Genomic DNA, 11,489 nt, shown 5'->3' on the forward strand with positions numbered 1-11,489 from the left:
TCTTCCCATCTCTCTCTCTCCCTTGTTTCCTCTTCCCATCTCTCTCTCTCCCCCTTGTTTCCTCTTCCCATCTCTCTCCTCCCCCTCTATCTTCCTATTTTTCTCCCCTCTCTCTCTCTTTCCCTACTGTTCTCTCTCTCTTCCTCTTTCCATCTCTCTCCTCCATATCTCATCTCTCTCCATCTATTTCAAAATGTCCCCCCCTCCCCCTGTAGGTATTGGAGGTGGTTCGGTCCAACTATGACACGTTGACCCTGAAGCTGCAGGATGGTCTGGACCAGTTTGAGAGATACTCTGAACAACCCAAGGAGGCTGCCTTCTTTAAAGAACTGGTGAGAGGGAACAGAATAAACACACAGTACATGGGACATGATACATGCTTGTATTGGTAAAGTTGGTGTCTCACTCATAGTCCTGCACAATTAGTTGAATTCACATCAAATTGTCAAAAATATAAACGCCACTGTAGCGTCAGTTTTTGTCGTCTCCCTGACCTCTTGTGACTGCTTCCCTCACACCAAGCCCCGCCCCCTGTCAATCAAGCAGCACAGTTCTTCCTCGCTGTCGGGTTCACTATTAGTTTGCTGTTCTGTCAGGTTCACTATTAGTTTGCTGTTCTGTCAGGTTCACTATTAGTTTGCTGTTCTGTCGGGTTCACTATTAGTTTGCTGTTCTGTCAGGTTCACTATTAGTTTGCTGTTCTGTCGGGTTCACTAATAGTTTGCTGTTCTGTCAGGTTCACTATTAGTTTGCTGTTCTGTCGGGTTCACTATTAGTTTGCTGTTCTGTCGGGTTCACTATTAGTTTGCTGTTCTGTCGGGTTCACTATTAGTTTGCTGTTCTGTCGGGTTCACTATTAGTTTGCTGTTCTGTCGGGTTCACTATTAGTTTGCTGTTCTGTCGGGTTCACTATTAGTTTGCTGTTCTGTCGGGTTCACTATTAGTTTGCTGTTCTGTCGGGTTCACTATTAGTTTGCTGTTCTGTCGGGTTCACTATTAGTTTGCTGTTCTGTCAGGTTCACTATTAGTTTGCTGTTCTGTCAGGTTCACTATTAATTTGCTGTTCTGTCAGGTTCACTATTAGTTTGCTGTTCTGTCGGGTTCACTATTAGTTTGCTGTTCTGTCGGGTTCACTATTAATTTGCTGTTCTGTCAGGTTCACTATTAGTTTGCTGTTCTGTCAGGTTCACTATTAATTTGCTGTTCTGTCAGGTCAGATCCAGGCAGATTGTTCCAAACTAGAACGATGCTGCTTTCCACTTTTATTCTTAATTCTAATCATTCTATTTCTAGGATTCCAAGTGTTTTGATCTTTATTACATGTCAAATCACAATTATTTTGTTGCCCTACTCACACTCTACCTCTCTCTCTCTCTCTCTCTCGCTCTCTCTCTCTCTCCCCCTCCCCCTACTCACTCTCTCTCTCTCTCTCCCTACTCACTCTCTCCCCCCGCTCTCTCTCTCCCCCCCCCTCTCTCTCTCTGTCTCCCCCCCCTCTCTCTCCCCCCCTCTCTCTCTCTCCCCTCCCCCCCCCCCCTCTCTCTCTCTCTCCCCCCCCCCCCTCTCTCTCTCTCTCCCCCCTCTCTCTCCCCCCTCTCTCTCTCTCTCTCTCTCTCCCCCTCTCTCTCTCTCTAGGTTCGCTCCATCAGTCTGAATGTGAGGAAGAATGTGTCTCTGAACACACTGAGTCAGGACCTCCTGCTCAAAGAGTTCTCCACCATCTCCTGAGAGACACATGTATAGTCCTCACCCCCCCCCTGACCCTATCTGACTACACACACACTCCTCTATCTAACTACACACACACCTCTCTCTCTCCCCACCTGCCCTACACACACCACTCCTCCACTGCCTCACCTCTCTCTCTCCCCACCTGCCCTACACACACACTCCTCTATCTAACTACACACACACCTCTCTCTCTCCCCACCTGCCCTACACACACCACTCCTCCACTGCCTCACCTCTCTCTCTCCCCACCTGCCCTACACACACCACTCCTCCACTGACCAAGCCCCCCACCCCATGTTTGAGGAAATGATGCCAACTCCTCCAGATACTGACGGACACCCCGGTCAACTGATCCCCACCACACACCATACTACTCTGGGGTTGATCTGGCTGACTGTTGGGGTTTGTCTGGAAGTCTGTACTATACAGTGTGAGTGGTTTCTGTCTTAAGAGATGTGTGTGTGTGTGAGTGGTTTCTGTCTAAAGTGGTTTCTGTCTAAAGAGATGTGTGTGTGTGTGAGCGCTATTACTACATTGTGTTTGTGTGTGTGTGTATATTGACAGAACTGTTACTAGACTGATCCATGCAAATATCCAATCTCCTTCCCAAATTGCACCCTATTCCCTATATAGTGTACTACGTCTGGTAGTGCACTATAACTTTTGGTAGTGCCCTATAGAGGGAATAGGGTGCCGCTGTGGGAGGCTGTCGTTGGATTGAATCATTTTTCTTCTTTTGTTCTTGTTGTTGATAAAAAACCCTTTTAGTTCTAAAAATGTACATTTGGTTGTTTGTTTTCTCTGCTCTGTTGGTTGGCCTTCCGTTACTAGGCAACCGATCCATCCATGTCGTTTGACATGAACGAACGATCCGAGACAACCTGAGCTTGATGAATCAGACGTGGAATTTATTTTTCTCTCGGATTCAGAAAAAATAAGAAAATGAAAGAAATACAGACAAAAACAAGGAAAGGGTGTTTCCTGTTTCCTGTTTCCTGTTTCCTGGTGACTGGTGACTGAATGTTTATGTGGGAGCTAAAACCTGTTTACTTTCTTCACGTTCTGAATACATCCTATTTTTCTCTCTTTTTATCTTGAGGATACATTGACCCTAACCTCATACGACCATCCTGATATCACACGCTTACAATCTGTTTTGAATACATCCTATTTTTCTCTCTTTTTATCTTGAGGATACATTGACCCTAACCTCATACGACCATCCTGATATCACACGCTTACAATCTGTTTTGCTACACGGATGAAATGAAGTGAGACCAACTGAGAGCTCAGCGGTCAGGATGGTCGTCTGAGGCTACATTCACACAGCCGATGAGGACAGTATGGCAGACATTTTGAGAAGTGGCTACATACGTAGGCTACGTTTACAAGCTCGCTGTGTTCTCAACCGTGGTGACGTCCAGCATTAACAGACTCATGGAGCCGGGGTGAAGTTTCCCCTAAATGCTGATCCTGGGGCAGCTTAGCATTTTCCCCACTAGCGGTTAAGGTTATGATTGAGGGAGGTCAAGCTGATCCTAGATCTGTACCTAGGGGAAACTTCACCCCGGCGCTAGTTGATCTTTAAGGTCACAAAAGCTGTTTTCGGGTAACGTTGCACAACATTTGTGATCTTGAACAGAGCCCTGCACAAGAGATTTATCTGAGGACCCTCGTATTAAAGATGGATAAACAAACAAATTATGCAACCCTCTCTTTTCTCTCTCTTTATTTTGACGGTAGGATTCTCTCTCTTCCTCTCTAACTCCTGTAGCTAGTAGTGTTATTTGTCTGTTTGTCTTTTAAAAATAAACTTTTGTTTTCCTACTCCTCACTTCCTGTGGCGTCCCTGCTTTGTTAAGGACGAGACAGACCGCTCGGACCAATGCTACAAATAACCTCTGACCTCAGAACGTTGACCGTTTTATGTTCTGTTCATTCCCCATGATTTTCCTTGTTAAATCGTCACTGTTCGTCCCAGCAGGAGATCTACAGCCAACTATGGTCTGTTATCACACCCAGCAGGAGATCTACAGCCAACTATGGTCTGTTATCACACCCAGCAGGAGATCTACAGCCAACTATGGTCTGTTATCACACCCAGCAGGAGATCTACAGCCAACGGTCCTTATGTTCTGTTATCACACCCAGCAGGAGATCTACTGCCAACGGTCCTTATGTTCTGTTATCACACCCAGCAGGAGATCTACAGCCAACGGTCCTTATGGTCTGTTATCACACCCAGCAGGAGATCTACAGCCAACGGTCCTTATGGTCTGTTATCACACCCAGCAGGAGATCTACTGCCAACGGTCCTTATGTTCTGTTATCACACCCAGCAGGAGATCTACTGCCAACGGTCCTTATGTTCTGTTATCACACCCAGCAGGAGATCTACTGCCAACGGTCCTTATGGTCTGTTATCACCCAGCAGGTGATCTACTGCCAACGGTCCTTATGGTCTGTTATCACCCAGCAGGAGATCTACTGCCAACGGTCCTTATGGTCTGTTATCACACCCAGCAGGAGATCTACTGCCAACGGTCCTTATGGTCTGTTATCACACCCAGCAGGAGATCTACTGCCAACGGTCCTTATGGTCTGTTATCACCCAGCAGGAGATCTACTACCAACGGTCCTTATGGTCTGTTATCACACCCAGCAGGAGATCTACTGCCAACGGTCCTTATGGTCTGTTATCACACCCAGCAGGAGATCTACTGCCAACGGTCCTTATGGTCTGTTATCACACCCAGCAGGAGATCTACTGCCAACGGTCCTTATGGTCTGTTATCACCCAGCAGGAGATCTACTGCCAACGGTCCTTATGGTCTGTTATCACCCAGCAGGAGATCTACTACCAACGGTCCTTATGGTCTGTTATCACACCCAGCAGGAGATCTACTGCCAACGGTCCTTATGGTCTGTTATCACACCCAGCAGGAGATCTACTGCCAACGGTCCTTATGGTCTGTTATCACACCCAGCAGGAGATCTACTGCCAACGGTCCTTATGGTCTGTTATCACACCCAGCAGGAGATCTACTGCCAACGGTCCTTATGGTCTGTTATCACCCAGCAGGAGATCTACTGCCAACGGTCCTTATGGTCTGTTATCACACCCAGCAGGAGATCTACTGCCAACGGTCCTTATGGTCTGTTATCACCCAGCAGGAGATCTACTGCCAACGGTCCTTATGGTCTGTTATCACCCAGCAGGAGATCTACTGCCAACGGTCCTTATGGTCTGTTATCACACCCAGCAGGAGATCTACTGCCAACGGTCCTTAATGTGTTGTGGTTTAAATATGGAGACCATTGCCTGTCACCATTAATATGTTGTGGTTTAAATATGGAGACCGTTGCCTGTCACCATTAATGTGTTGTGGTTTAAATATGGAGACCGTTGCCTGTCACCATTAATGTGTTGTGGTTTAAATATGGAGACCGTTGTCTGTCACCATTAATATGTTGTGGTTTATATATGGAGACCGTTGCCTGTCACCATTAATGTGTTGTGGTTTAAATATGGAGACCGTTGCCTGTCACCATTAATATGTTGTGGTTTAAATATGGAGACCGTTGCCTGTCACCATTAATATGACTTGTTATGACTATTCAGACACAGAGAAGTGGATCAGACCAGCACCATTCTAACCTTGAGATTTTATTCATCCCTTCGAACCTTTATCTACTAGTGTTGCCCTTTTGTGTCGTGGTTTTAGGGTTGATGTACAGTATGAGTCTGTCTAACAGGACTGTCTGTAGAGTGTAGTGGGTAGAGAGGGAGAGATGTGTCGTGGTTTTAGGGTTGATGTACAGGATGAGTCTGTCTGACAGGACTGTCTGTAGAGTGTAGTGGGTAGAGAGGGAGAGATGTGTTGTGGTTTTAGGGTTGAGGTATAGTATGAGTCTGTAGAGTGTAGTGGGTAGAGAGGGAGAGATGTGTTGTGGTTTTAGGGTTGAGGTATAGTATGAGTCTGTAGAGTGTAGTGGGTAGAGAGGGAGAGATGTGTCGTCTTTGAATAACTAACCCTACTTTCTGGCTGTAATAATTTACACGTTCTCATTCAAAACAAATGACAACTTCCTCTGTGATTGCGTTACATTTCCTGTCTCTTTGGTATGCGTACCAGCTCTTTGATTTATGAGTCGTTGCAATTTGGCCCCTGGAGCAATTTGGGTTTTATAGCAGATGGAGAATTGTGTGGGTGTGTGTGAATCGTGTCGGGTGTGTGTGTGTTAGGAGACTTTTGCTCGTGTCATTTTGTAAACTTGGGTCATTTTTGTAGTTGAGAGAACAAAGCCGCCACCCACCCCTACACAGTGTGGCCACTGTGATGCCTCATAAATACTATAGAATCTCTCACTTCATTCATTTAGTTGATGTTTAGCTTATTGGGTATTCAACACCATATGTCATGAAAATACATTGTTACTAAAACATATTCCAATAAATGTACGCCCCTTGCATTCATGTACAGTGGGGCAAAAAATGTAGTCAGCCACCATTTGTGCAAGTTCTCCCACTTAAAAAGATGAGAGAGGTCTGTAATTTTCATCATAGGTACACTTCAACTATGACAGACAAAATGAGAAAAAAAATCCAGAAAATCACATTGTAGGATTTTTTATGAATTTATTTGCAAATTATGGTGGAAAATAAGTATTTGGTCACCTACAAACAAGCAAGATTTCTGTCTCTCACAGACCTGTAACTTCTTTTTTAAGAGGCTCCTCTGTCCTCCACTCGTTACCTGTATTAATGGCACCTGTTTGAACTTGTTATCAGTATAAAAGACACCTGTCCACAACCTCAAACAGTCACACTCCAAACTCCACTATGGCCAAGACCAGGACACCAGGACACCAGAAACAAAATTGTAGACCTGCACCAGGCTGGGAAGACTGAATCTGCAATAGATAAGCAGCTTGGTTTGAAGAAATCAACTGTGGGAGCAATTATTAGGAAATGGAAGACATACAAGACCACTGATAATCTCCCTCGATCTGGGGCTCCACGCAAGATCTCACCCCGTGGGGTCAAAATGATCACAAGAACAGTGAGCAAAAATCCCAGAACCACACGGGGGGACCTAGTGAATGACCTGCAGAGAGCTGGGACCAAAGTATTAAAGCCTACCATCAGTAACACACTACGCCGCCAGGGACTCAAATCCTGCAGTGGCCCCCCTGCTTAAGCCAGTACATGTCCAGGCCCGTCTGAAGTTTGCTAGAGAGCATTTGGATGATCCAGAAGAAGATTGGGAGAATGTCATATGGTCAGATGAAACCAAAATATAACTTTTTGGTAAAAACTCAACTCGTCGTGTTTGGAGGACAAAGAATGCTGTTGCATCCAAAGAACACCATACCTACTGTGAAGCATGTGGGTGGAAACATCATGCTTTGGGGCTGTTTTTCTGCAAAGGGACCAGGATGACTGATCCGTGTAAAGGAAAGAATGAATGGGGCCATGTATCGTGAGATTTTGAGTGAAAACCTCCTACCATCAGCAAGAGCATTGAAGATGAAACCTGGCTGGGTATTTCAGCATGACAATGATCCCAAACACACCGCCCGGGGAACGAAGGAGTGGCTTCGTAAGAAGCATTTCAAGGTCCTGGAGTGGCCTAGCCAGTCTTCAGATCTCAACCCCATAGAAAATCTTTGGAGGGAGTTGAAAGTCCGTGTTGCCCAGCAACAGCCCCAAAACATCACTTCTCTAGAGGAGATCTGCATGGAGGAATGGGCCAAAATACCAGCAACAATGTGTGAAAACCTTGTGAAGACTTACAGAAAACGTTTGACCTCTGTCATTGCCAACAAAGGGTATATTACAAAGTATTGAGATAAACTTTTGTTATTGACCAAATACTTATTTTCCACCATAATTTGCAAATTAATTCATTATAAATCCTACAATGTGATTTTCTGGATTTTTTTTCTCATTTTGTCTGTCATAGTTGAAGTGTACCTATGATGACAATTACAGGCCTCTCATCTTCTTAAGTGGGAGAACTTGCACAATTGGTGGCTGACTAAATACTTTTTTGCCCCACTGTATGCTTTTATCACTGTCCCAAATGACAGGCTATTCCCTACGTAGTGCACCCTATTCCCTAGTTTAAACCAAGGCCCAACCACATAGTGTGGTGACTCCCTGTGGATCCCAAGGTGGTTTTCCTGTTTTAGTTACACTAGACATTTACATTGAGAGTTAAAGCCTCAACACTGGTCTCTGGAAAAGATACTGCTGGCTACATTACACAATCTCTCTTTCTCCCTCTCTCCTCCTCTCTCTCTCTCCCTCCTCTTCTCTCTTTCTCCCTCTCTCCTCCTCTCTCTCTCTCCCTCCTCTTCTCTCTTTCTCCCTCTCTCCTCTTCTCTCTTTCTCCCTCTCCCCCCTTCTCTCTTTCTCCCTCTCTCCTCTTCTCTCTTTCTCCCTCTCCCCCCTTCTCTCTTTCTCCCTCTCTCTTCGCTCGCTTTCCTCCGTTTACCCTTCTGTTTCTCTCTCACTCCCTCTCCTATCTTCTCTCTCACTCCTCTCTCCTCTCTCTCCTCCAATCTTTACCTCCCTCCGTCCTTCCCATGGTGTAGGTAATTAGTTGTTACACTGATAAACTTTGTCCTCTAGCGCTTTTTCTAATGATGTTACAACACACACACACACACACACACACACACACACAGCTTTGCAAACAGACCTGTTCAGTTTGTATAACCGCAAAAGACAAAAAATATTTCTAAAAACAAAATGTGTCTAAGGCAAAAAATAAGTATTTTCTCTCAATCCCCTCCTCTCTCTCTCTCTCTCTCAATCCCCTCCTCTCTCTCTCTCTCAACCCCTCCCCTCTCTCTCTCAATCCCCTCCTCTCTCTCTCTCTCTCTCTCTCTCTCTCTCAATCCCCTCCTCTCTCTCTCTCTCTCTCTCTCTCTCTCAATCCCCTTTCTATCTCTCTCGCTCTCAATCGCCCCTCTCTCACCCACTCCTCTCCCCTCTCTCTCTCTCAATCTCTCGCTCTCTATCTCTCTCGCTCTCAATCGCCCCTCTCTCTCACCCCCTCCTCTCTCTCTCAATCTCTCGCTCTCAATCACTCCTCTCTCTCTCTCACCCCAGGCTCTCTCTCTCTCACCCCCCCTCTCTCTCTCTCACCCCCCCTCTCTCTCACCCCCCCTCTCTCTCACCCCCCTCTCTCTCTCTCAATCTCTCGCTCTCTATCTCTCTCGCTCTCAATCGCCCCTCTCTCTCACCCACTCCTCTCCCCTCTCTCTCTCTCTATCTCTCGCTCTCAATCGCCCCTCTCTCTCACCTCCTCCTCTCTCTCTCTCAATCTCTCGCTCTCAATCGCCCCTCTCTCTCACCCACTCCTCTCCTCTCTCTCTCTCTCTCTCTCTCTCTCGCTCTCAATCACTCCTCTCTCTCACCCCCTCCTCTCTCTCTCTCTCTCTCTCACCCCCCCTCTCTCTCACCCCCCCCCCCCTCTCTCTCTCTCTCTCACCCCCCCCCTCTCTGTGGTATTCAGGCATAGTTGATCTGAATGAGTCAGTTTAATCATGTATATTACAGAACACACCAGACCACAGTACATGCTAGAGATCTGCCCTATAGTCAGGTCATCGCTGCCAGCCTTCATCTCTATCCTGCTCTACATGTAACCATGACAACGTCCCAAATGGGGTCCTGCCCTGGTCGAAAGTAGTGCTCTAGAAAGGGAATAGGTGCCCTACCCTGGTCTAAAGTAGTGCTCTAGAAAGGGAATAGGGTGCCATACCCTGGTCTAAAGTAGTGCTCTAGAAAGGGAATAGGGTGCCATACCCTGGTCTAAAGTAGTGCTCTAGAAAGGGAATAGGGTGCCATACCCTGGTCTAAAGTAGTGCTCTAGAAAGGGAATAGGGTGCCCTACCCTGTTCTAAAGTAGTGCTCTAGAAAGGGAATAGGGTGCCATACCCTGGTCTAAAGTAGTGCTCTAGAAAGGGAATAGGGTGCCCTACCCTGGTCTAAAGTAGTGCTCTAGAAAGGGAATAGGGAGCCCTACCCTGTTCTAAAGTAGTGCTCTAGAAAGGGAATAGTGAGCCCTACCCTGGTCTAAAGTAGTGCTTTAGAAAGGGAATAGGGTGCCATACCCTGGTCTAAAGTAGTGCTCTAGAAAGGGAATAGGGTGCCCTACCCTGGTCTAAAGTAGTGTTCTATGTAGGGAATAGGGTGCCCTACCCTGGTCTAAAGTAGTGCTCTAGAAAGGGAATAGGGTGCCCTACCCTGGTCTAAAGTAGTGCTCTAGAAAGGGAATAGGGAGCCCTACCCTGGTCTAAAGTAGTGCTCTATGTAGGGAATAGGGTGCCTACCCTGGTCTAAAGTAGTGCTCTATGCAGGGAATAGGGAGCCCTACCCTGTTCTAAAGTAGTGCTCTAGAAAGGGAATAGGGAGCCCTACCCTGTTCTAAAGTAGTGCTCTATGTAGGGAATAGGGTGCCCTACCCTGGTCTAAAGTAGTGCTCTATGTAGGGAATAGAGTGCCCTACCCTGGTCTAAAGTAGTGTTCTATGTAGGGAATAGAGTGCCCTACCCTGGTCTAAAGTAGTGATCTATGTAGGGAATAGAGTGCCCTACCCTGGTCTAAAGTAGTGCTCTATGTAGGGAATAGGGTGCCCTACCCTGGTCTAAAGTAGTGTTCTATGTAGGGAATAGAGTGCCCTACCCTGGTCTAAAGTAGTGCTCTATGTAGGGAATAGAGTGCCCTACCCTGGTCTAAAGTAGTGCTCTATGTAGGGAATAGAGTGCCCTACCCTGGTCTAAAGTAGTGCTCTATGTAGGGAATAGGGTGCCATACCCTGGTCTAAAGTAGTGCTCTATGTAGGGAATATAGTGCCCTACCCTGGTCTAAAGTAGTGTTCTATGTAGGGAATAGGGTGCCCTACCCTGGTCTAAAGTAGTGCTCTAGAAAGGGAATAGGGTGCCCTACCCTGGTCTAAAGTAGTGTTCTATGTAGGGAATAGGGTGCCCTACCCTGGTCTAAAGTAGTGCTCTAGAAAGGGAATAGGGAGCCCTTCCCTGGTCTAAAGTAGTGCTTTAGAAAGGGAATAGGGTGCCATACCCTGGTCTAAAGTAGTGCTCTATGTAGGGAATAGAGTGCCCTACCCTGGTCTAAAGTAGTGCTCTATGTAGGGAATAGGGAGCCCTACCCTGTTCTAAAGTAGTGCTCTAGAAAGGGAATAGGGAGCCCTACCCTCGTCTAAAGTAGTGCTCTAAAAGGGAATAGGGTGCCCTACCCTGGTCTAAAGTAGTGCTCTAGAAAGGGAATAGGGGGCCCTACCCTGGTCTAAAGTAGTGCTCTAGAAAGGGAATAGGGAGCCCTACCCTGGTCTAAAGTAGTGCTTTAGAAAGGGAATAGGGTGCCATACCCTGGTCTAAAGTAGTGCTCTAGAAAGGGAATAGGGAGCCCTACCCTGGTCTAAAGTAGTGCTCTATGTAGGGAATAGGGTGCCCTACCCTGGTCTAAAGTAGTGCTCTATGTAGGGAATAGAGTGCCCTACCCTGGTCTAAAGTAGTGCTTTAGAAAGGGAATAGGGAGCCCTACCCTGGTCTAAAGTAGTGCTCTAGAAAGGGAATAGGGAGCCCTACCCTGGTCTAAAGTAGTGCTCTAGAAAGGGAATAGAGAGCCCTTCCCTGGTCTAAAGTAGTGCTCTATGTAGGGAATAGGGTGCCCTACCCTGGTCTAAAGTAGTGCTCTATGTAGGGAATAGGGTGCCCTACCCTGG

At 46.6% G+C, this 11,489-nt stretch overlaps 1 protein-coding gene across 1 annotated transcript in view; it reads left to right on the forward strand.

Annotated features, from left to right (window-relative positions):
- Positions 1-2,703, forward strand: part of LOC110517645 (armadillo-like helical domain-containing protein 3) — a 62,395-nt gene extending 59,692 nt beyond the window's left edge. The window contains exons 25-26 of the mRNA XM_036940070.1: positions 216-332; positions 1,636-2,703. Coding sequence (XP_036795965.1) covers positions 216-332; positions 1,636-1,728 — 210 coding nt within the window. The 3' untranslated portion in view covers positions 1,729-2,703. The remainder of the gene's footprint in view (positions 1-215; positions 333-1,635) is intronic.
- Positions 2,704-11,489: the final 8,786 nt, after the last annotated feature.

Source organism: Oncorhynchus mykiss, chromosome 13 (assembly GCF_013265735.2).
Source record: "Oncorhynchus mykiss isolate Arlee chromosome 13, USDA_OmykA_1.1, whole genome shotgun sequence".
NCBI classification, from domain to species: Eukaryota; Metazoa; Chordata; class Actinopteri; order Salmoniformes; family Salmonidae; genus Oncorhynchus; species Oncorhynchus mykiss.